The following is a 22,713-nucleotide window of genomic DNA, read 5'->3' on the forward strand; positions in this document are numbered from 1 at the left end:
GGGGGTCCTGCTCCCCTATATCTCTATAGTACACCCTCAGAAGCAGGAGACTAGCTGCTATGTCTCCATACACTGTATATACAGAAGAGGGGGTCCTGCTCCCCTATATCTCTATAGTACACCCCCAGAAGCAGGAGACTAGCTGCTATGTCTCCATACACTGTATATACAGAAGAGGGGGTCCTGCCCCCCTATATCTCTATAGTACACCCCCAGAAGCAGGAGACTAGCTGCTATGTCTCCATACACTGTATATATACAGAAGAGGGGGTCCTGCTCCCCTATATCTCTATAGTACACCCCCAGAAGCAGGAGACTAGCTGCTATGATGTCTCCATACACTGTATATACAGAAGAGGGGGTCCTGCCCCCCTATATCTCTATAGTACACCCTCAGAAGCAGGAGACTAGCTGCTATGTCTCCATACACTGTATATACAGAAGAGGGGGTCCTGCTCCCCTATATCTCTATAGTACACCCTCAGAAGCAGGAGACTAGCTGCTATGTCTCCATACACTGTATATACAGAAGAGGGGGTCCTGCCCCCCTATATCTCTATAGTACACCCCCAGAAGCAGGAGACTAGCTGCTATGATGTCTCCATACACTGTATATACACAGAGGAGGGGGTCCTGCTCCCCTATATCTCTATAGTACACCCTCAGAAGCAGAGGACTAGCTGTTATGGTGTCTCCATACACTGTATATACAGAAGAGGGGGTCCTGCTCCCCTATATCTCTATAGTACACCCTCAGAAGCAGAGGACTAGCTGTTATGGTGTCTCCATACACTGTATATACAGAAGAGGGGGTCCTGCCCCCCTATATCTCTATAGTACACCCTCAGAAGCAGGAGACTAGCTGCTATGTCTCTGTACACTATATACAGAATGGGGGGAGCTGCTCCCCTATATGGGTGGGTTCATACTACGGAATTCTTGCAGACAATGTCAGCGGAATTCCGCAGCACGGCCGTGTGTCTTTCCGCCGGCTCCATAGACACCATTCTATGGGCCAGCGTATTCCTCTATACGCCGAAAGAAGTGACATGTCACTTCTTTCGGCGGATAGCGGAATACGCCGGCCCATAGAATGGTGTCTATGGAGCCGGCAGAAAGGCGTGTGCGCGGACAGCCGACGGAATTCCGCGAAGTTTATCCACGAGTATTCCGTAGAATGAACCCACCCTGTGGGTGGGTTCACACTGGGGAATTCTCGAGGAATTGTAAAGGAAAGTTTTCTGCTTGAAATTCCTCGCCTATTCAGCTCTGGCAGAATAGGAGCAGAATTTGAGCGGAATGTAAGCGGAATTCGAGCAGAATTTCAAGCAGAATTAAAGCCCCATTGACTCCTATAGGATTCCTCTAGCGGAATCCCCCCAAAGAATTGACATGTCAATTCTTCAGGCGGAAAGCGGATCCGCAGCGGAATTTTGAGCACGGAAATTCTGCTGTGTGAACAAATAAGCGGAAAGCCTATTAAAGCCAATGTACATTCACAATGTTCATTCTTTACGGGCGGAATTCCGTGCGGATTCCGCGCGCATTTTGATTCGGAATCCGCCTGAAAATCCGCGAGAATTCCTCAGTGTGAACCCACCCTAACTCTGTAGCGTATAGATTATTTCTGGGGGAGATATAACACAAGAGTTTACCACAGCATCTGCAGATCAGTTCTCCTTTCTGTTATGGGCCGTGTGTATATGGTCCTTCAGTGACCCGATAAATGATTAAAAAGGCATTTTCTCTAATAAGATATATTATAATTTTTTTTTCTTTTTAGATGTGCTTGTACTATGAAGTGATATGAAGCTGGTTGAAGTCTTAGTGTTTCTGCAATGTCGGTGACCTGATGAGTCAGTTCTTTGTGATATTGCACAAGTTGCTTCCTCCTATTACTGTAGCCTCAAGTCACATGTTTCATCTTTTATTTCTCCAAATAAGTTTTTCTTTATTACAACTTAATGGGGAAAAGAATGGCAGACAATGTAGCAGGAGCTGAAGTACCCCACTATAATCTGTCAGTGTAGTCCTTGTTCTGCAGGTTTCATCTTCTTGGCATTGCACGGAAAACCGCAAGAATTCATAAAGTAGTTGATGGATGTTGTCAGGGTGTGAACATGACCTAATGTGATTCTATAGGCAGCTATGGGTAAGGGATACGGGATAACAAGCTGATGGGTGGTGGTCTCACCATCCTGAATAAAGAGGAAATCATTCCCAACCAGCACCCCATTCATTCTCTATGGAGCTTCCAAACATTGCTGAGTGATCAGACACTTATTCACTGTGTGGATAGGGGATGAGTCCTCATGATGGGCTAACACCTTTAGTGTCCCTGTCACTTTAAAAAACTTTTGACAGCTCACACAGACATGTCAAAACTTGTGTTCAGACCCCAATAATCAGAAATGGGAGGATAGCAGAAGTGTGCACCTCACTCCCCAGCTCGCAGTTTGGCACTTCTCTCCCTGGCTTGCTGCAGGAGATGGGCTCAGTTAGGGCCGTTACATGGATAATTGACAGAATCAGACCGAATAGGCTCAGTAAACGAGCCGTGATCTAGCAGGTCAGCACCCGTTTCCATTAATGATCAGGCCGGTCTGTTAGAACCCTTAGACACACAATGGTGCCCGTCTCCTGCAGCAATCCTGGAGAGAAGCTCCCACCCAATGTTTTTTCAGGAACAGTTTAAAGTAAATTTGTAACTGTAACAACTGTATGTCACAAATCACATTAAGTGCAAATAGCAGCAAAGTACGGAAGATGGATACAGATTATTGTCATTTGAATAGTGCATGGGAGGAAGTTCACTGAGGAAGTGGTTGAGGGTTTTTTTTTCCTGAATGATCTCTGTACTCTATAGAAACAAACTAATATATGTGTCTCACCCAATCTGGAGAAGGATGAATGTCTCCTCATTCTGTGCCCTGGGACCTCCATTTATGCAGATGGCGCTTACAGTCCTGTGAAGGAGTCGGGGAAAGTCATTGCCAGGCTGATGTGGCGCTAAAGAAAATGACTTTGTTTTAAAGACGTACTTATAAGTAGAGGATGTAAGACTGATAAAATATACCATAAACCAGTGTAATTCACTGTTATTGATTGCTAAGGGTGCTAGTGGTACTAAATATGGACACTGCCATGCATTGCATAGTATACAGCTCAAGGGAGTTGTTCCTGGTTTCTTAAAGGGGTACTCTGGTACTCTATTTAAAAAGTCTCCCAGTACTTATCATCTGCTGTATGTCCTGCAGGAAGTGATATATTCTCTCCAGTCTGACACAGTGCTCTCTGCTGCCACCTCTGTCCATGTCAGGAACTGTCCAGAGCAGGAGAGGTTTTCTATGGGGATTTGCTGCTGCTCTGGACAGTTCCTGACATGGACAGAGGTGGCAGCAGAGAGCACTGTGTCAGACTGGAGAGAATGCACCACTTCCTGCAGGACATACAGCAGCTGATAAATACAAGTAATTTACAGATCTGTATAATTTGAGGACAGGTTGGTTTGAGGACCTTTCTTCTCCTTCCGGTGTACCCCTTCTGTACGTTTTGTGTTCTAGCCGTATATGAAGAAGCAGTACGTTATGTTCGTAGCGGTGTCTCCGCCATGTGCTGTGATGGTTTAATCTTACTGCCACTTTTGTAGCTAAATGTTATACTTGTGGTTAGTGACATAAGCTACGTAATATATGTGATCCTGGAATTGTTAGGGGAAGTACAGAGTTTTCCTTTTTATAACCTCTTCTCTGACGCTACTTACTGCATCTGTAAGTTCCCTGATTCATTTTGGTCCAGAATCACTACACATGTTATACTGTGAATCCAAACATGTGAACAGACCCTTAAAGGATATAGATGCACTGTAAGGCTATTTTCACACAACCTCAAAAATAGAGAAAAAGCAGCTAATTTTGATATTTAAAAAAACGTCTGTTATTGCCGCAATTAAACTGGCTCCGATGGCAATGCCTTGAAGTCAATGGAAAGACGGACGTCCAACGCACACAATGTATTGAATAACGGACATTTTTACAGCGGACGTCAAAATAATGAACATGATCATTATTTTTGGACGTCTTTTGCAAACGGGACATTTTTTATTAGCTTTTCTTCTGTCACTGTTTTTTCTCCATTTTTACTATTAAATTCAATGGACTTTTCAATCAAGCCGCATCCAACGGCCAATTAGTAACCAAACTAGAATAATGTAAAAACACCAGTCATTGCACTAAGGGGAGGCCAGGCTTCTAAATAACGTCTGTTATTTTAGACTCAAAATGACGGACGTTATTTTAAACAGAGCTTAAAAGACTTTATGTGAACATAGCCTAAAACCGAGCCTGTACGGCGCTGCTTCTACAGGAATTGACAAGGAGCCCACACCCAGCTGCTGCAATTGTTTTTTAGCCAATCGTTCTGTTTCCATAGAAAATCACTGGTTTTTAAGGGAGGAATGTATAACTGTGTTTGGGTGCTGTATTAGCAGATATTCCTCGAACTTCTGCTTTACTTGCATATATTTAAAGAGGTTGTTCACCTTTTTTTTTTTTTCTTTCAAATCATCTGATGCAAGAAAGTGCCAGAGATTTGTAATTTACTATTAAAATCTCAGTCTTCCAGTACTTATCAGCTGCTGTATGTCCTGCAGGAAGTGGTGTATTCTTTCCAGTCTGGAGAGCAGGAGAGGTTTTCTATGGGGATTTGCTGCTGCTCTGGACAGTTCCTGACATGGGACAGAGGTGGCAGCAGAGAGCACTGTGTCAGACTGGAGAGAATACACCACTTCCTGCAGGACATGCAGCAGCTGATAAGTACAGGAAGACTTGAGAGAAGACTTTAATAGAAGTAAATTACAAATTATAGAGAGAAATTATCTCTGGCACTTTCTGGCACCAGTTGAACTGAAACATTTTTTTGGGGTGATCTATCCCTTTAAAGGCATAGCTTTAATGGCTGTCTGACACCACATGCTGTGGTGCTGTATAATGCTCAGTCTGGTGTAATGCTTCCTTACACCTCGGTGCTGATGGATTATGCCGCAATTAATTTCCTATGGATTTGTATAGAATTTGTGGGGACAAAACCCCCATATGCCTCTCAATGAAATGAGAATATCTTATAGGACCTAGGAAGTTGTCTGGGCGCCATATTACCCTATTATAACTTCTCACAAAGCCGAGCTATAATACAGAGCCCCTAAGGGATACGCACCAGCAGCCATTTTCATTAAGTAACCAAGCTGTAGTGCCGTCGGTGGGATTTATTATGTGCTGAATCTCACCATTACCCACATATAATTATTCTTTTTACTGTAAAAGTTTTGGAAAAACACAACAATACCGGGCTTGATGAGCGATGCTCTTTAAAGTCTATATTGTCTTATTTACTCTGTGCCAACATACTGAACCTGCCGCCTTATTTCTAATTGTGTTTGTTTGGCTTTTTTTTTTATACTTACATTTTTTTAAGCCCTTCTCATCTTCAAAGCGCTGCAAACCATCATTGAAATGATTTGTTCTTGTTACCAGGCTGGAATTAATCAGGACAAAGGCTGTAACATACCACGGCCTGGTAATAGACAATGTGCAGCTGCTTTGTAGTGCCTGAATGTGACCGCTGCCGCAGCCTCTCTACTCTCTAATGAAGCATGATTAAAGACAAGGCCTTCTTATAACAATCACCAAAGACGTACAAGGAGAACTCGCTGGCGCTGTTCCTTTGGCTTGGCCATTATGCACAATGGATGGAAATGCGTCCGGCTTTCACTGCTGGGTTACTTCTCACTTGGCCGGACAGAGAACTTTTCATTTCACTTTGCTAAGTGTCAGGCGTTTATCCAATAGCCTTGTGTAAAGGGAATCTGTCACATTGATGTATGGCGGCATGTTATAGAGCCGGAGAAGCAGAACAGAGGAATATATAGTTTTGTGGGAAAAGTCTCTGTATAAGGCCGCTATATAGAGAGTCTGTATAGTCTCCTCCATTGTGGTTAGTATAAGGCCGCTATATAGAGTCTGTATAGTCTCCTCCATTGTGGTTAGTATAAGGCCGCTATATAGAGTCTGTATAGTCTCCTCCATTGTGGTTAGTATAAGGCCGCTATATAGAGTCTGTATAGTCTCCTCCATTGTGGTTAGTATAAGGCCGCTATATAGAGAGTCTGTATAGTCTCCTCCATTGTGGTTAGTATAAGGCCGCTATATAGAGAGTCTGTATAGTCTCCTCCATTGTGGTTAGTATAAGGCCGCTATATAGAGTCTGTATATCCTCCATTGTGGTTAGTATAAGGCCGCTATATAGAGTCTGTATAGTCTCCTCCATTGTGGTTAGTATAAGGCCGCTATATAGAGAGTCTGTATAGTCTCCTCCATTGTGGTTAGTATAAGGCCGCTATATAGAGAGTCTGTATGTCCTCCATTGTGGTTAGTATAAGGCCGCTACATAGAGTCTGTATAGTCTCCTCCATTGTGGTTAGTATAAGGCCGCTATATAGAGTCTGTATATCCTCCATTGTGGTTAGTATAAGGCCGCTATATAGAGTCTGTATAGTCTCCTCCATTGTGGTTAGTATAAGGCCGCTATATAGAGAGTCTGTATAGTCTCCTCCATTGTGGTTAGTATAAGGCCGCTATATAGAGAGTCTGTATGTCCTCCATTGTGGTTAGTATAAGGCCGCTATATAGAGTCTGTATATCCTCCATTGTGGTTAGTATAAGGCCGCTATATAGAGAGTCTGTATGTCCTCCATTGTGGTTAGTATAAGGCCGCTATATAGAGAGTCTGTATATTCTCCTCCATTGTGGTTAGTATAAGGCCGCTATATAGAGAGTCTGTATATCCTCCATTGTGGTTAGTATAAGGCCGCTATATAGAGAGTCTGTATGTCCTCCATTGTGGTTAGTATAAGGCCGCTATATAGAGAGTCTGTATAGTCTCCTCCATTGTGGTTAGTATAAGGCTGCTATATAGAGAGTCTGTATATCCTCCATTGTGGTTAGTATAAGGCCGCTATATAGAGAGTCTGTATATCCTCCATTGTGGTTAGTATAAGGCCGCTATATAGAGAGTCTGTATATCCTCCATTGTGGTTAGTATAAGGCCGCTATATAGAGTCTGTATATCCTCCATTGTGGTTAGTATAAGGCCGCTATATAGAGAGTCTGTATATCCTCCATTGTGGTTAGTATAAGGCCGCTATATAGAGAGTCTGTATATTCTCCATTGTGGTTAGTATAAGGCCGCTATATAGAGAGTCTGTATAGTCTCCTCCATTGTGGTTAGTATAAGGCTGCTATATAGAGAGTCTGTATATCCTCCATTGTGGTTAGTATAAGGCCGCTATATAGAGAGTCTGTATATCCTCCATTGTGGTTAGTATAAGGCCGCTATATAGAGAGTCTGTATATCCTCCATTGTGGTTAGTATAAGGCCGCTATATAGAGAGTCTGCATAGTCTCCTCCATTGTGGTTAGTATAAGGCCGCTATATAGAGTCTGTATTACCCCCATTGTGGTTAGTATAAGGCCGCTATATAGAGTCTGTATTACCCCCATTGTGGTTAGTATAGGTCCCATTGTATTCTGTGGGCCTGTGCACATGATCCATGATCTGTGGATTTGCCTGGAGCTTAAAAAATGAAATATCATCCATGTGGTTATATTCTCTGAATCTTTTCTATACCATCATGTAACATTAAGTATGTGTACAGCCCATGACTGCAGGAGGACCCCGGGTGACTCTGTGGGCCGCCTGGGCCAAACCATCAGTAGTTTTTTGGTCAGCTAAGCCAGTGCGGCCGTGTGCAGCAGGCCTAACATGTCGTTTATTCATTTTAACTTCTGCTCATACCGTACTTAGGAGTCCAGTGGGCGGTCTTATCATGGACTAAAGCATTTAAAGTGAGCACACTTATTGTCAGAAACTGGAATGTATTTGTTGTAATAAGCTGAGTGAATAGTAAGTTATGGACAGACGGCTACTGTATTCTGCAGAACAGCCCAGCTGCTTATTCTGTGATCCCTGTAACAAGCTGAGAATAGTCTTTATTTTGGAAAAGTCATAGCTGTAGTTTGTAGTCAAAACTTCTCACATAGGTCGCAAGGACGCAGCGTAGGGATTGTACTGAGCAATGAAGCCAGGAGGAAAGGCCGCAGCAATAACAGTACAAGCAATGGGTAGTCCTATCTTACTGTCCACATCATTTCATATGCCGTAACTGACCTCTGAGCCCCCTAATATGTGTGAGAAGAAAGGGCTACACCAGTGCTTCATCCCCTGAGTTTCTCCACTCAGAACCGCTGTGTGCAGGGAACATAAAAGGGGATACAGCACTTCTCTAGCACTGCGGTTCTTTCCTATTTGTTTCCCCTCGCCCCAATAAAGTCTTAGCTTGGACTAGACACATACTACACTACAAAAAGCCCCTATGCATGTGATGCTGCAATGCACCCACTAGGATGAGATTTTCTGGTCATGTTGGGTGTAAGTTACTTGTACAGTTTCTTTTGGGTCATCCTCATCCAGACATTGCTTCTGGTAAGTAATTCCCTGCGGCAGCGCACCATGCACGTCACTCTGTAGCCATTGCCTCATCCCAGCAAGAGCTCCTCGAATGTACAAGAAATGGACAGTGGTGGACGTGCTGTGTATATTGCAGTATGTGGAACAGTAAGGTGTGGTGTAGTGTGTTCTACATGACATGTATGCTCTGATCTGAAGGATATAGAATATTACCCTTTTATCACTATGGCATCCACAGGAAAGCTTAGGATGGATATGTTTGTAATGTTCTACTTTTGGCCAAAAAATTTTTTTTGTTTTATTTTCACAGATAGTGCTTGAATAAAGTAATACTTATGCATACATGGATATAAAAGCTTAGGTGCAGATTACAGGCTATTTGTCCTCCATATAAAGATATTCCATGGTTCTACAAATTGAGGGAAAATCATTTATTCCTCAAAGAATCCTGGGGACCTCACCTTGTCCTCCAGGCCTTAGCATTGTATTGTTGGTAGGTTATTACCTTATTGCTGGATTTGAAATGCCTCTCGGATAGACACAGCAGACTTAAAGGGGGTTTCCAGGCTTGACATTAGCAGGAGGCAGGGATGGGAGAGCAGATTTATAAAACAAAACTGTACTCTGCCTCCTGCTTGCTCCTGGTTTCGGGTACGTTCACATGTACCGTATCACAGCGGATTTCACATTGGGAGTTTCTCCCAGTCACTCTGCTGTGATACTGATTACTATTACAGTCTATGGCTCTCCGTTCTTGCAGTGGATTCTCATAGCAGTGCAAAAGTTAACTATTTAGCTGCTGTGAGATTAAAAGTAAAAGAGTCTATTCATGGAGTGTAATAGTAATCAGTACCTTTAGGCCTTATTCCCACATTCTGTGTTTCACGGACGAGATGGACGTGGATCGCCTGTATCGGTTCATGTAATGTAGCTGAGCCGAACGTGTGCACCTCTGGAGGGGTCGGCTATACGGTCACTTATTCCTCAGCTTATGTCTGTATCCAGCTCCGGTTTTCTCTTTAATAACTGCAATGGGGTTATTTTATTCCACTTTATAGATAAACCAGGATCCTATTTCATGAGGAGTGTCTTTATATACATTATACAGTGTAGGAGGTGTGGATCGTATATCTGACATAAGCCAGGGTCATACCACTCTATATATAGTAGGTTATTATAAATGGAATATAGCATGTATTGCTGGCTTTACCTAACAGTAACGCTTTATTGCATGGGTTTTATCCACAGAACAATCTGTATTTACTGTATATTTGGCTTACTCTGCAAGAAAACACTATAGCTTCTTACATCTATAGATCTCCACAGTTCAGTGTGTCTGAGAACATTTATAACTTATATATTACAGTATAAATGACACAGATATATTCTTTATTGTGTGTAGCCAGATCTCCAGACCTAACATACAGCGTAGGGATCTCCCATATTAATAAAGTATTCTAGTTTAAAGTTCATTATTCTCCTTAAAGGGAACCTGTTATAACTTAGATGTCGCCCAAACGATGCAAATGGCTTCAGGCTTTTTCCTTATTACACCTGAGTAACATTCACTTTGAGATGCTGCAGTTTAAAAAGAAAGTACGTCCAGAAACACGTCCAGGGCGGTCCCAGCTGACTGTGCCTAGCCAATCGTGATGGATTGATCTTTTCCTGTATACAAATATCTATTGATCAAGCCCAGCTGGGACCGTCCTGGTGACAGATATCTTTGTTCCCAGCTTGTACACTATGATAACCTAAAACTCAGCTGCATTTCGGAGTGTTTCCAACATGGCTGTAATAAAGGAGCCCGTCGCCATTGGTTTGACACCGATGACTGGTTCCATTTAATTTTTTTTCTAATCAACATTCAATTGTCCATGATTGTTAACATAAGTTAATATTTAGTTTTAAAAAAGACCCTTCTTTTTCCAGAAGAATCGACTTCTTCACATAAAATCATCAGCCCATCTTCTTCTGGAGTTGCGTATTCCAATGACGATGTCTCCGATTATAGGTCCAGACCTCTGGCTTATCATAGGTTTTCCTCAGATCCCACGAGCATATATGAACAGCACAATAGTCTAGGGTCCAGGTACCACTTAGACCCTAAAATTGCTATTGGGGCTCCAGCTCAGAGTCCAAGGATTGAGATCACTCCATCTGAACTATTTCATACAGGTTCATTCCGCAGCCGAGATTCAGACACTTTGGTAGACCATCAGCCAAACTTGGCTGCTACCTTGCAAGTCTATACTTATGATGGCTACAGAGAACCGCTTTGCTTGAGCCCTGCTGCTAGTAGTGGGTCATCTACAAGTTATATTTCAGAGACTAATTTCTCTCCTTACACCTCACCTTGCGTTTCACCAAATAATGGTCCTACTGATGACCTGTGTCCACAGATACAAAACTTCCCTCGTTATTCTCCTAGAGCTTCTCCAATAATGTCTCCACGGGACAGCATCACAGAGGACACCTGCCTGGGACCACGTTCTCCATCTCCTCGACCCAACTCACGCTCTTCATCCCCAGGCGGCGTCAAAAGAAGGTTCCCTGGTTGTCCTGAGCTCGCCAATAGCCATCAAACCGTTTCTCCACGACAGTCAAGAACACCCTCTCCCCAGGCATCACCCCGTGTCCATCTGAGGGACGATAACTCTTCAATGACTTACATTAATCCTTCTGCATCTGCACATCTTATGGAAGACCTGAGCCTGTCTACCGATCCTTCATGTGGCGTACCGACAAAAATGTGGAAAAACAGCCCAGATCGTTCCCCAATGGCTCCTCATAAGAGCATGTCGTGTCAGGTTTATCAGCCTCCAGAATATGCACCTTATGATCATGAAGAACGGAAGAATTCTGATCCAGGATCAATCCTACTGGTGCCACCCACCTGGCCAAAGCAAATCTTACCTGCCATGCCATACTACAGGTATAGTTCTCCTTTATGTTTATGGCTAATAACATTTGTGAAAGCAGATAGTTTGCACTCACTTATTGGATTAAAAATGGTACTAGTACCCCTTTTTTATTTTATGCTGTGTGTGCCTTAAAAATAAATACAAGAGGGGATACTTGCCTACCCTGGTCCCCCACATCTCCCATTCCTGCCCTCTGCTAGTCTATAAGTGTTTCTGCTTCTTCCTGGACCTGCTCACTCAGATCACTGGCCTCAGCCATGTCTGTCCAGATTCAGTGACTTGCAGCCGGGGGCTGTAATGGGAACTGGGTAGGGGTCTTTTATATTTTTAGACCCCTGAAAATAAGGGTACTATTCCACGGGCCGACTAGGGCCCGATCAACGATGTTTACTGGGCCTATTCCACGGCCCGATAATCGTTTAGCGAAGGCTGCAGGGACATAGTTACCAATGTCCTTGCAGCCCTTGTTTCATACTTTACTTCACCAGACTGCATGTCTTCTCCTTCTCCCCGGAACCCGCGCAGCATCAGCTTCGGAGCGGCCTGTCTGAACTGACAGACCGCTCAGCCAATCACTGGCCGCGGCGGTCCCGGACAGTGATTGGCTGAGTGGTCGATCCGTCAGGAGAAGACCCGCAGCCTGGTGAGGTAAAGTATGATATTTTCAAATCGTTGGTCGCCCACCGCGCATCGCTATGGGGAATAGCGGTGCTGCGCGGGGGCGACCAACGATTTGAAAATATCATACTTTACCTTGCCAGGCTGCAGGTCTTCACCTTCTCCCGGTCCCGCGCGGCGACTGATGATTTTAGGTTTGAACCTAAATGAACGATCAGCCGATGACAAAGATCATCGGCTGATCGTTCTCTCTATTCCACCGAGCGATAATCGGCCGAATCGGGCTGATTCGGCCGATTATCGCTCCATGGAATAGGCCCCTAAGTAGTGCCACCATTAAGCCTAATCATACCCTAAGCAAATCATCATTGGGGGTCCAACCACTAGTGCTCGGTGGTCGGCTTGTTAGTTGACTGCATTTGAACTCCGTGCCGCTCCACTTCGGGTGCCTGGGAAAGTTTTTTTTTTTCCAGGCGCTGGAAGGACAGAGTTCAAAGGCAGAGGCTGTCAAGCCCACTGCCGAGCACTAGCAAAGCGCTTTGCTATGTTTTGTAGATTTGCTCATCCTCAATTGTGGTCGAAGTGCAAGGTAGGTTATGAAAGTGTATATGTGTATGTATATATAATATATATATATATTCAAAAATATTCCCTAATAGGGTGTTCTAGATGGTAAGATATGTTAATGTTCACATTGTTCATTATTAGATGCAATTTCTGCAGCTAAAAGGGACCAGTGTGCTTTGAGGTCCAGACTCCTCTATTTATTACTATTTTTTTTAAATAGCCAAAAGATGTATTGTGTTTAGCATAGCCAAAACATTTCCCTTTTATACTCTACCCCTTTTTACTAAGGGTGCAGATCTTCCCATTACGAACAGGGCCAGAATTGTTGTATTTATGAGCACATAGAACTCAGTCCTGTCTGTTGTCAGATATTTTAGCCTTGTCTGGTATAGGTAATATAGCTTTCCTAAACTCCCCCTAATATTGCAGGGTCAGCTTTAGGGGGTCTGAGATTGGGCTTACAGCAACTTTACAGTAATAGCAATACAGGCATTGGTTTACATTGTGTTATATAGTGGTGTACAGTGTTAAATGTGTGTATTTTAGAACCAGTAATGTTGTATAGGCGGCTTTTATGTCAGGGCCAGTCTGCAGGAGAAGTCAGCCGTCCCTTATACTTTGTCTTCTACTTTTAAACAACTGTAAGTGCCATCTTTGGCCGTGTTATGCAGTATTTCTGCTTTGTTGGTTCAGGGCATTTTCTGGGATATAGGATAGGACATCAATATAGACAAGAACAACTGCTTATACTAGGACAACAAGACTCCTACAAAATGGGACTGGGAGAGCAAATTTATTGTAATCCTCTAAATCCCAGCCTATACAAAACCTACTAGAAACACATAGAACCTTAGCTTACTCCATGCTCCATAACTTTGTAGTCCGTCATGTGGGACCATAGGCCCTTTTACACAGGCCAACAAGCTTGTTTGCAAGTCACAACAGTTGTGCAGCCCGGCCGCATGTAGGATTGCTGCATTCAGTGCCGCCCTTTCAGTGCATCATTGTTGGCCACCTATCATCTGGCTGAGCGATGTGGGGCCAACAACGAATGGACTGCACAAAAGTAGTAGTAGTTGTAGTCTGCCCTTGGTGTCCGATCACCCAGCTCGGCATGGTTTTGTGTACATGTTATCTAAGACCTATGGGCACATCCCTTGTGTCACATTTGCCAATATGACAGCAGATGGCTGAAGCGTGTGCACTTAAATGTTATCCCACGAGTCTTCATGAATTATCTCTCTGTACTAAACGCCATAATAACCTTTACCAGTCTTAAACAAGTGACTAAATAATGCACACAATTGTTTTATCCCTTAGCGAACACTATGTCTGACTTGCCTGATGTTTAGTCATGCAGCCAGACTGAAGGGCCTATTGGAGGGATGCCTTCCTGCTGTATGCAGCAATATACCGTCTGCATGTAGTCGCTGTTGAGTGCCGTACTCGATCATTTAAGAAGTCTTGATGGAACATGGTACTTGGCAATGGTTCCAATGGTTTTCATTACTTGGATGTTTATCCTGAATGGTCCCGTGTGACATCTGCATAGCCACAGTTACAATTCCTTCATGCGGATTAGCTGGGAAATGAGTAAGTCATATAGGAGAAGCTATAAATGTCAACTAAAACCAGTTTTAAACATGTACGTGATTGTTCTGAACAAAAGAACAGATCTAAGTTAGAAAATCATCTGTGAGAAGACCGAACCGAGGTGACTTGCCCTAATCCTAGAGGTCAGATAGTAAGATGGCAACAATGCAGGTTTTAGAATAGAAGAATAGAATGTCTGATTTTATCCTCACTGATCCTGTTGCTTCTCCATTACAGCATCCCTGTTGCTTCACTGCCGCCACTGGAGTGGCCCCTGACAAGTCAGGCCGGTTCTTATGAACTCCAGATAGAAGTGCAGCCTAAACCCCACCATCGTGCCCACTATGAAACCGAGGGAAGCCGTGGAGCGGTGAAAGCCACCACTGGAGGTCACCCTGTTATCCAGGTAAAGAGAATCCTGACAGTATACTTTTACTCAAAGACCAGATATGTGTGCAGGAGAACTCCGAGCAATAGGCTGCACAACTGATACAAGCCTTGAGAAGACTCTGCAGCCAAACATTGAGATCAGTGCTCTACTACAGATGGGCTTGGGCCAGCTAATACAGACCATAGCATTGAAATGATCCCATAGGCTATGTTCACACATAGTGTTTCCGCCAGTCTTTTTTTCAACCAAAACCAGGAGTGGATTGAAAACAAACCTTTCCATTATAATTTTGCCCTGACAGGGTATCTGCACACTATGGAACCCTGACGGAACACCCGCTGCGGATTCTGTAGTGTGCACATACTCTCACTTCCACTCCTGTTTTTGGTTGAAAAAAAGACTGAACAAAAGACTCCCAGAAATACTGTGAGAACGTACATGTGTGAACATAGTCTTAAATTGTAAGTTAATGGCATAGAGACTTGACGGCTGAACAGGTCTATGAATGGCTAGCTTTAGATTATATTTGGATCACACAGAATTGGCTGGATCTGCTAACAAATATCTAGTGTCTATGGCCAGGTTTAGATGCTTTAATGTTAGTTGTTCCATTTAGAGACCAAATGTTTTAGTCTTTTATGTGACTGATGTGGATGTGAAACGCTAAAGCCAAGTGCCATAATGTGAGCTCCTATCCGTAGCAGATCGCTCCTTCCCAGGACCAAGGTGCACACATAGAGAAGGAGTGCCGTTACTTATCATATACCAGACACAGCCTGTCCAGAGTCTACCTCCTAGCTGTACACTTGTCTCCTGCTTTATGGCCATTTCAGCAGTGAAGCCAGCTCCAGCCTACTTTACCTATTACATCTTTGCAAGTAAACAAGTGTTTGAATGGTTGGATGAACAGGCGTATTATTGTCCTCTGCAGAGCGTGGTCCCCTTCAGGCCGCAGACAGGTGTGAGCCGCCTCCAGGGTGATGATAGGTCACTATTTGCACAAAGCGTCGAGCAGATTTTCAGTAGGACAGGACGGCTATATATCTTTGTTTAGTCAGAAAAGCTGCTGACTCCCTCCGAGCTTCATCTATAAATAATCCCCAGCAGCCGATTTATTTTCTCTCAAGCAGCTGAAATGTGGTGTTTTCATCTCGCCAGACTCCGAAGCTTCCCTTCCTGTGACTATAACCACCGCTGACACAGTCTGTCCGTCTGCTCGGCGGTCCTGACAAGTAAATGCTAGACAGACACCAGTCACACAGGCTGCCGGCATTATTATGCAACTTCTTGTATGCCATCCTTATTCTTTAACCTCATCGGCCAAGCTGTAATGATTGAGAAGGGCGCTGTTCCTTGCTCGCACATTGATCGGTCTGACATTGCAGCTCCTTCATTACATGCACTTTTACAAAAATCTTTATTGGCAACATATAAATGAACTGACTATTACATGCTTGCAAATGCTGGTTCATGCTGTTCCTATAACCGCAGCCATAGTGTGTTGGATTGCACCATCCTTAATAACAGTAGCGTTCCTCTATGGTAACTGGTACAATTGTGTCCTTTTACCTTGCCATATGTAGGCCCTTAACCCCTTCAGGTAACATTGGCGCCCAGTGTGCAGTGTTTGCAGCGTAACGTGCTGCTCGCCTCCTTGCTGTTATCTTGCGGCCAACATAAGTGATGGGGCTTCCTTTACTTTGTTTGTAACCACAGTCATGTGCATAGCCAAAGCAAGACAGAGAACAATGCCTGCTCTGGGTGGATTGGGAAGTCTGGCACGATAATGTGCATCTTGCCTGGAAATAAAGGCTGTCCGACACCAGGTGACTTTTTCTTTCCGCTTTGCATAGTATATAAAGAGCAAGGCCAAGTGTTGTGTGTATGTGTTTATTTAAAGGCACGCCACTGCAGGGACCGTACCAGTACAGGAGAGATGTGACTGCGTAGCGGAAGCTTCATTAATTTCCTCTTTCTTTGGTGAGAACTCACAAACAGCCGTCTCTTAGAGGGTTCAGTAACCTTGGTGGAGAGAGGACAGAGGAGGCTGGGGCAGCTATTTCACTTATGCTTCCATATTTTTATCTTTGGCAGTGTAATCAGCTGCCATTTTTATTGGCTTTCTTGTTACCCTGACTGCACAGAACTGTGTTTGTTCCAAAATGCTCCACAGATTATAACCGTATGGTCTCTGACAGGATTAAAGGGGTTGTCGACAATAGTAGTAGACAATAGCACAGTAGTGTGGGCCCTGAACAGCTGATCAGTCAGGGAGACGGTGAACTATTGATAGCCTATCCTGTAAATTATTTTATACTAGAAAAGTATGTCTTGATTGTTCTATTTTACATTGTTGGTCCTTTAGGGTCCTATTAGAGGAAGCCTTTTGTTTCCACCGTTTAACGATAAACCATGGCAAACAAGCGCTTTTGGGAACGACCTGAAATCATTTATCATAATACACGGAAGAATAGTCTATTGTTGTAACTACGTTCATAATTCTCATTGTTCACACAGTCTAGTCTATGAACGTACTTATTACGAATGAATGATATGTACATACACCGAAAGATTTGCGAGAGATTTACGATGACTTTATGGGCAGCTCAATGACCACACATATTTTTGTTAGTGATTTGATTGTTGCCGTATACACACAGAAAGATAATTGCTTAAATTCCATTGATATAACAATAATCTTTCTGTGTAATAGGGTCCTGAGTGTTGGTTCTCTAATTTTATATTTAAAGGTTTGTTTAATAAAACAGGGTGGTAAAATCCATGTTGATGTGGAATAAATTATTTGTTCCATATGTTAGTGGTTTCGTTTAGTTAAAGCGATTGCAGTATGTTTTTGTCTGCAATCCTTCTTCATTCCTGCAGTCTGCAGCCCCTTCTGAGTTCTAATCCGTCTCGTGTCATTGCCCTCTCAGTAATAATGGTGGATGTGGGGTGTCTGTGTTCAGCAGTCTACAGTCTTCTGCTTGTACACAGCCCATATGTTTCTGCCTTATGTCTCCTTTCCTTTATATCCACAGCCTTCAGAGCTCCCTTGTATCTGTATGCTTTCCCAACTCTTCACTAAAGCCCCTATTTCACGGGTCGTTTTAGAGGAGCAAACGAGCGCTCGTTTGCTCCTCGTTTGCTCCTCGTTCCCCGCTCGCTGCCGCTGCTATTCAACGCGGAGGCAGCGAGCGGGTGAGTGCGGGAGGGGTGGGGGGGGGCTGCCCGGGTGATCGCTGATCGTCCAGGCAGCCCATAGGATACAGCAGCGTCTGCTGCCGATGCTCCTATTCAACGGAGCTACGGCAGCAGATTGTTGCTGTGTCAGTCGCTTGTTTTTCAACATGTTGAAAAACAAGCGACTGCAACGATCAGCCGACATGAACGATGTCGGCTGATCATTGCACTCTATTCCACGGGACGATTATCGGCCGAATACGGGCGATAATCGTTCCGTGGAATAGGGCCTTTACTGGTGCTAGCTGCTACACTGAAAGAAGGGAAGAAGTCCCTCAGAATAAGACTTGGCTCTGTGATAGATTTTGATGGTTTGGACTCTTCAATAGTAAAATGCTAGGAATTTTTTATTAGAGAATATTTAGAAAGTTGCCAATACTCTTGGCCAGAATGAGTAAAGTCCAAGATGGCCTCTCCTGGATTCTTAAGTATAATCCTCTCTCAGTCCTTAATCAATGGCTGCCATCGCCGAGCACATTACCATTCTGTTTACCCAGTTCTCGTAAGGTACCGTACAAGAAAGGCCTCCTTGTTGGCCCAGGCAATGAGCGTTCCCTCCGGTCGCAGACTGGATCGCGTCTGTTCACGGTTATAATATCAGACCAATTATGCAAAAAGATTAAGAAAACGTTTCAACAGAAAAATGGGATCTTTAAATCCCAAAATAGGGGATGGAAAGGCAGACATTACGTCTGGCTTTTCTTTGCTTGTGTGGCAAATGTGACTCAGGCTTCTTGGTTTCTGTCCAGCCGGTCCTGTGTACTCTTTATAGATGTTTTTATTGTGAACAGCACACCTTTTTAATGCAAATAATTTCCTTCCCAGGTGTTGGCTGTATTATTAAATGTGTATTTTCTTTCCTTTCTTGACACAGAAAATGCGCTCATGTTCATATACGTTCCACTTTTGGCAAAGAAGTCTTTTATACGTTTCACTAAAAAAAAAAAATAGAATTTTACTTTTGAGCCTTTTCCTTGTTGGTTGCGTTCCTGCCGTCCTCCTATCATCCCGCTGTGTTTTATCTTCTCGCTATTATTTTACACACAGATGTATCGTGACCCAGGCAGGTGGTGCAGGAGGACGTGTCGATGGATCTCCTATTTATTAGCCCTGCAAAATAAGTTTTTCATTTGCATAAATTGTACAAAATGGGTTTGCTGGAGCTTAGGGTGCAATGCTGCCAGGATACACTGTGATCTAATGGGTAATACATAGCTATATAGTTCTAGTACAGTAAACCTATACAATAGCTTTATACTGAGTGTAGAGAGTAGATTTCAGTTTCTGAGATCTCACTATCATTTATATACACAGTGAAGTCCTGTAACTTAGTTTTTTTTTTTTTTTTTTTTTTTTAAACCTTTATTACAGAATTTACCATACAAACATTAAAACCACTTCATCCATGTCTGGATACAACCACAATTTTTCTACATCTTAAACCAAATATCTTCTTAGGTACTTCATCTCATAACCCTTCATCAGAAATGTTAACAAACCATTTCTCCTTCCAAAGGGTGCTTATCCATAGTCACCATCAATTCATAACCTCTCTTTCAACTTTTCCCCTCCCCTAACTTTACCTTACACCTTCGTGCCACAGCCGGTCCCCTCCTCCGCGCAGGGGACCACAGGAGGACAGAACCTGCCCCCACTGGCTCGGGTATCCCCTCCGCCTCCAGGCCCCTGTCTCTGCCGGGCAGAGAAGGAGTACAGTCACCAGCATCCAAAAAAAATAAATAAATAGATAAATAAATAAATAAATAAATAAATAAATAAATAAATAAAATAATCCAAACTATAAACCTTATTATTCTCGTGTCCAGCCTTATACATACTTCATACATACTACATACCATTTCACCCCCTCTGGGAGCTTAGCCCTCCACGGTACCAAGCCACCACTGGAGATTTCTTATTTTTTATTTCCTTCTCCTCCTCCTTCTTCCAACCACTCCAACACCACCGCCCACATATATTTATATAGACTTGTGGCGTTACTCCGGAGCAGGCTATCTGGACCCAGCCAAAGGAACCCTCCGCTGCTCCATCTCGCCCACTCCAGCTTATTATCTCATATCCAATCAACCACCAGCGGACCTCCGAGTGAAAAAAAAAAAAAAAAAAAAAAAACACAGCATAGTAACGCCCCTCCTCTTCCTCCAACCGAGACCTGAGCCCGATCCTCACAACATAGGGCCCCGAGCCAGGAGACCAAGATCCAAACCCCCACAATCCTCCCGCCCAGACATCGGAGACCAACTACGACACCTATCACCCATATTCATTATTTCTCATTGGTGTCCAGGAACCGCACCCCCGGTTACACTTAACATCTCTCCTATTACATTTTCTACCTATTACTTTTTAATTGTGCCCAGACATGGTCTTAACCCTACTACCCCACCCCCTTCCCCCCTACTACCCCCCCCACCCCCACCCATCCCACCTCCCCCCCTCCCTGGGTGCAGAGAAAAAAGAAACAACAAAAAATAAAAAAAAAGGAATTCTTCATCCCTCTCCTCTTCTTAAACCCACCACCAATCCCATCTTCTCTTGTTGGTCCATTTTATCCAACCATGGGTCCCAGATCTTACAAAAATTCACCCTCCTCCCTCCTTTTACCAACAAACAAAACTCAAAATTAATCATCCTTCTAACCTCCATCACAAATTCCTTAAGGGTGGGGCTATCTCTTGACATCCATTTTCTGGCCACCAACAGCCTCATTACCATCAAAAGTTTCCTTACTAAAATATTCTTATTTTTCCCTGGGCGGACATCACTCCATACCCCCAACAACCATCTCTTTGCCGGTTCCCAACCTTCCAGTTGGAGCCGATCTTTAATAACCTCTAAAATTACTTGCCAACTTCTCTCCATTTTCTTACATTCATAATATAGATGAAAGAAACCAACCCTTGGCATATTGCAGCGGGGACAAACTATTTCTCTGTTAGGGGCCATTTTAGATAACCTACTTGGTGTATAATATAACCTATAATTAATAAAAAATTGTGTAATCTTGTGCGACGCATTAAGTGATATATTCTTTCCCATACTCCATATATCTTCCCACTCTTCTTGTGTAATTTCTCCTATATCTACTTCCCACTTTACTCTACTTACATGTGTGACTACCTCCTTCTTCCCCTCCTTTACCAACCTAACTATCCTAGCCATCACCCTTCTTTTGGAAGTGTCCTCTATCATATACTCAATCCACTGTGAGTTTTCTTCTAACAAATTCTCCGTGTGATCTATTTCCATACTAACTTGTCTTAATTGCAAATAATAAAAATAACAGTTTCCTTCTATCCCGTATTCACCTTTTAACTCTTCTAATGAGCGTAATTGCCCTTCCTTAAAGAAGTGTGTCACATACCTCAAATTGTATTTTTCCCAAAACCTCCATTCATGATTTCTTCCCAACTCTTTAAACCTAAGATTATTAAACATTGGTGTACATCTAAATACTCCCTCCAAACCCAGTGCTTTTTTAGTTTTTTCCCAAACTTTGTGCATCAAGTCTAACAATGGCCATCTCTCTCTAGACCTTCTACTCAGCTGTCCTGACTCCAAAATTTCCCATACGTCCTTTAATCCCCATTTGTTTTGTTCTACCAAATTCTTTATATATGAGAACTCTCTCCATCTTTTCACATACTGTAATTGGGCCGCCAAAAAATAAATCCTAAAGTTAGGAACCGACAAACCTCCTTTACCCTCATCTTTATATAAATATTCCATTAACTTAGTTTAAAGTGACAATTTACTGTGGCCCAGTGATAGGATCTCAAGAAAAGACAAACTGAAGTCTGGGGCCCGCAGCGAACCTCCAAAGTGCAGTATAAGATATCACATAATATTACACATATTACACACACTATAAGAAACAGAGAAGGAGAATGGAGTCGTCTTTAGGACTTTCCATTTACGCCAAGTGCTTAAACACACAGTCTGGGCTCACAATACAGACACCAGCTTGAAGGCCATTTCTCGCTGGTCATCGCTTCTTTAAAGGGAACTTGTCCCCATGAAAATGCTATCTACTCTATCAGCATGGTGTTATAGGACAGGATGTAGCTTGACAAGTTACACAGATACTTTGTTTCTCTGAAAATAAGACGTACCCTGAAAATCAGATCTAGCTTAAAGGAGAAGTCTGGGCAGGGTGATTTAAAAAAAAAAAAAAGTATTTGTTTATTTAGTAAAAGTGCCGGAGAGGGAAAGGCTGAAAGAAATAACGTGTTCTCACCTCCCCAGCTCTAGCACTGCTCCGCTGCTTCCTGGCCTGAGTTGGGACCCGGGTCAGGATTTGTCAGGTCCGCTCAATAATGGGGTCCCGCCTCGGCCATTGACTGGATGAGTGGGCCTGACACATCTCAACCCGGGTCCCAACTCAGACCGGGGAACATTAGTCTGGTATCCATGTTAGGATAGACATGTTATAGTTTATATTTTTATTTTTTATTTGGTATTCTATACAGAGTGTAATATTTCTATGCTAGTTATGATATGCAACTGGAAAATCTTACCATGTATCTTAATGAAAATGCATAATAATTTCCATTTATGTTGGATAATGTTTTATCTTGTGTATTTGTTGAAAAATTCAATAAAAAATTATCTGATTCGAAAGGAAGCAGCCGGGGAACCGTAGCGGCGGTACACGGGACCAGTGCTGGAGCCGGGGAAGTGAGACCACTTTAGTTATTTCAAACTCCCTGGCACTTTTACAAAAAAATCACCCTGCCCGGACCTCTGCTTTTAATTTTGTGGGCTTTTTGGAGCCTAACAACCGGGGGACATACAATATGGCGGCTAACTACCGTATAGAGTGGGGCTACAGTGTAG

At 43.2% G+C, this 22,713-nt stretch overlaps 1 protein-coding gene across 7 annotated transcripts in view; it reads left to right on the forward strand.

Annotated features, from left to right (window-relative positions):
- The window catches only part of NFATC2 (nuclear factor of activated T cells 2), a 109,504-nt gene that overhangs the window by 27,241 nt on the left and 59,550 nt on the right, over nt 1-22,713 (forward strand). For 4 of the 7 annotated variants that reach the window (XM_069953594.1, XM_069953596.1, XM_069953592.1 and 1 more), the window contains exons 2-3: nt 10,456-11,458; nt 14,463-14,631. In XM_069953594.1, coding sequence (XP_069809695.1) covers nt 10,456-11,458; nt 14,463-14,631 — 1,172 coding nt within the window. The remainder of the gene's footprint in view (nt 1-10,455; nt 11,459-14,462; nt 14,632-22,713) is intronic. The other 3 variants (XM_069953599.1, XM_069953597.1, XM_069953595.1) reach the window with 2 other exon arrangements.

Source organism: Dendropsophus ebraccatus, chromosome 14 (assembly GCF_027789765.1).
Source record: "Dendropsophus ebraccatus isolate aDenEbr1 chromosome 14, aDenEbr1.pat, whole genome shotgun sequence".
Classification (NCBI taxonomy): domain Eukaryota; kingdom Metazoa; phylum Chordata; class Amphibia; order Anura; family Hylidae; genus Dendropsophus; species Dendropsophus ebraccatus.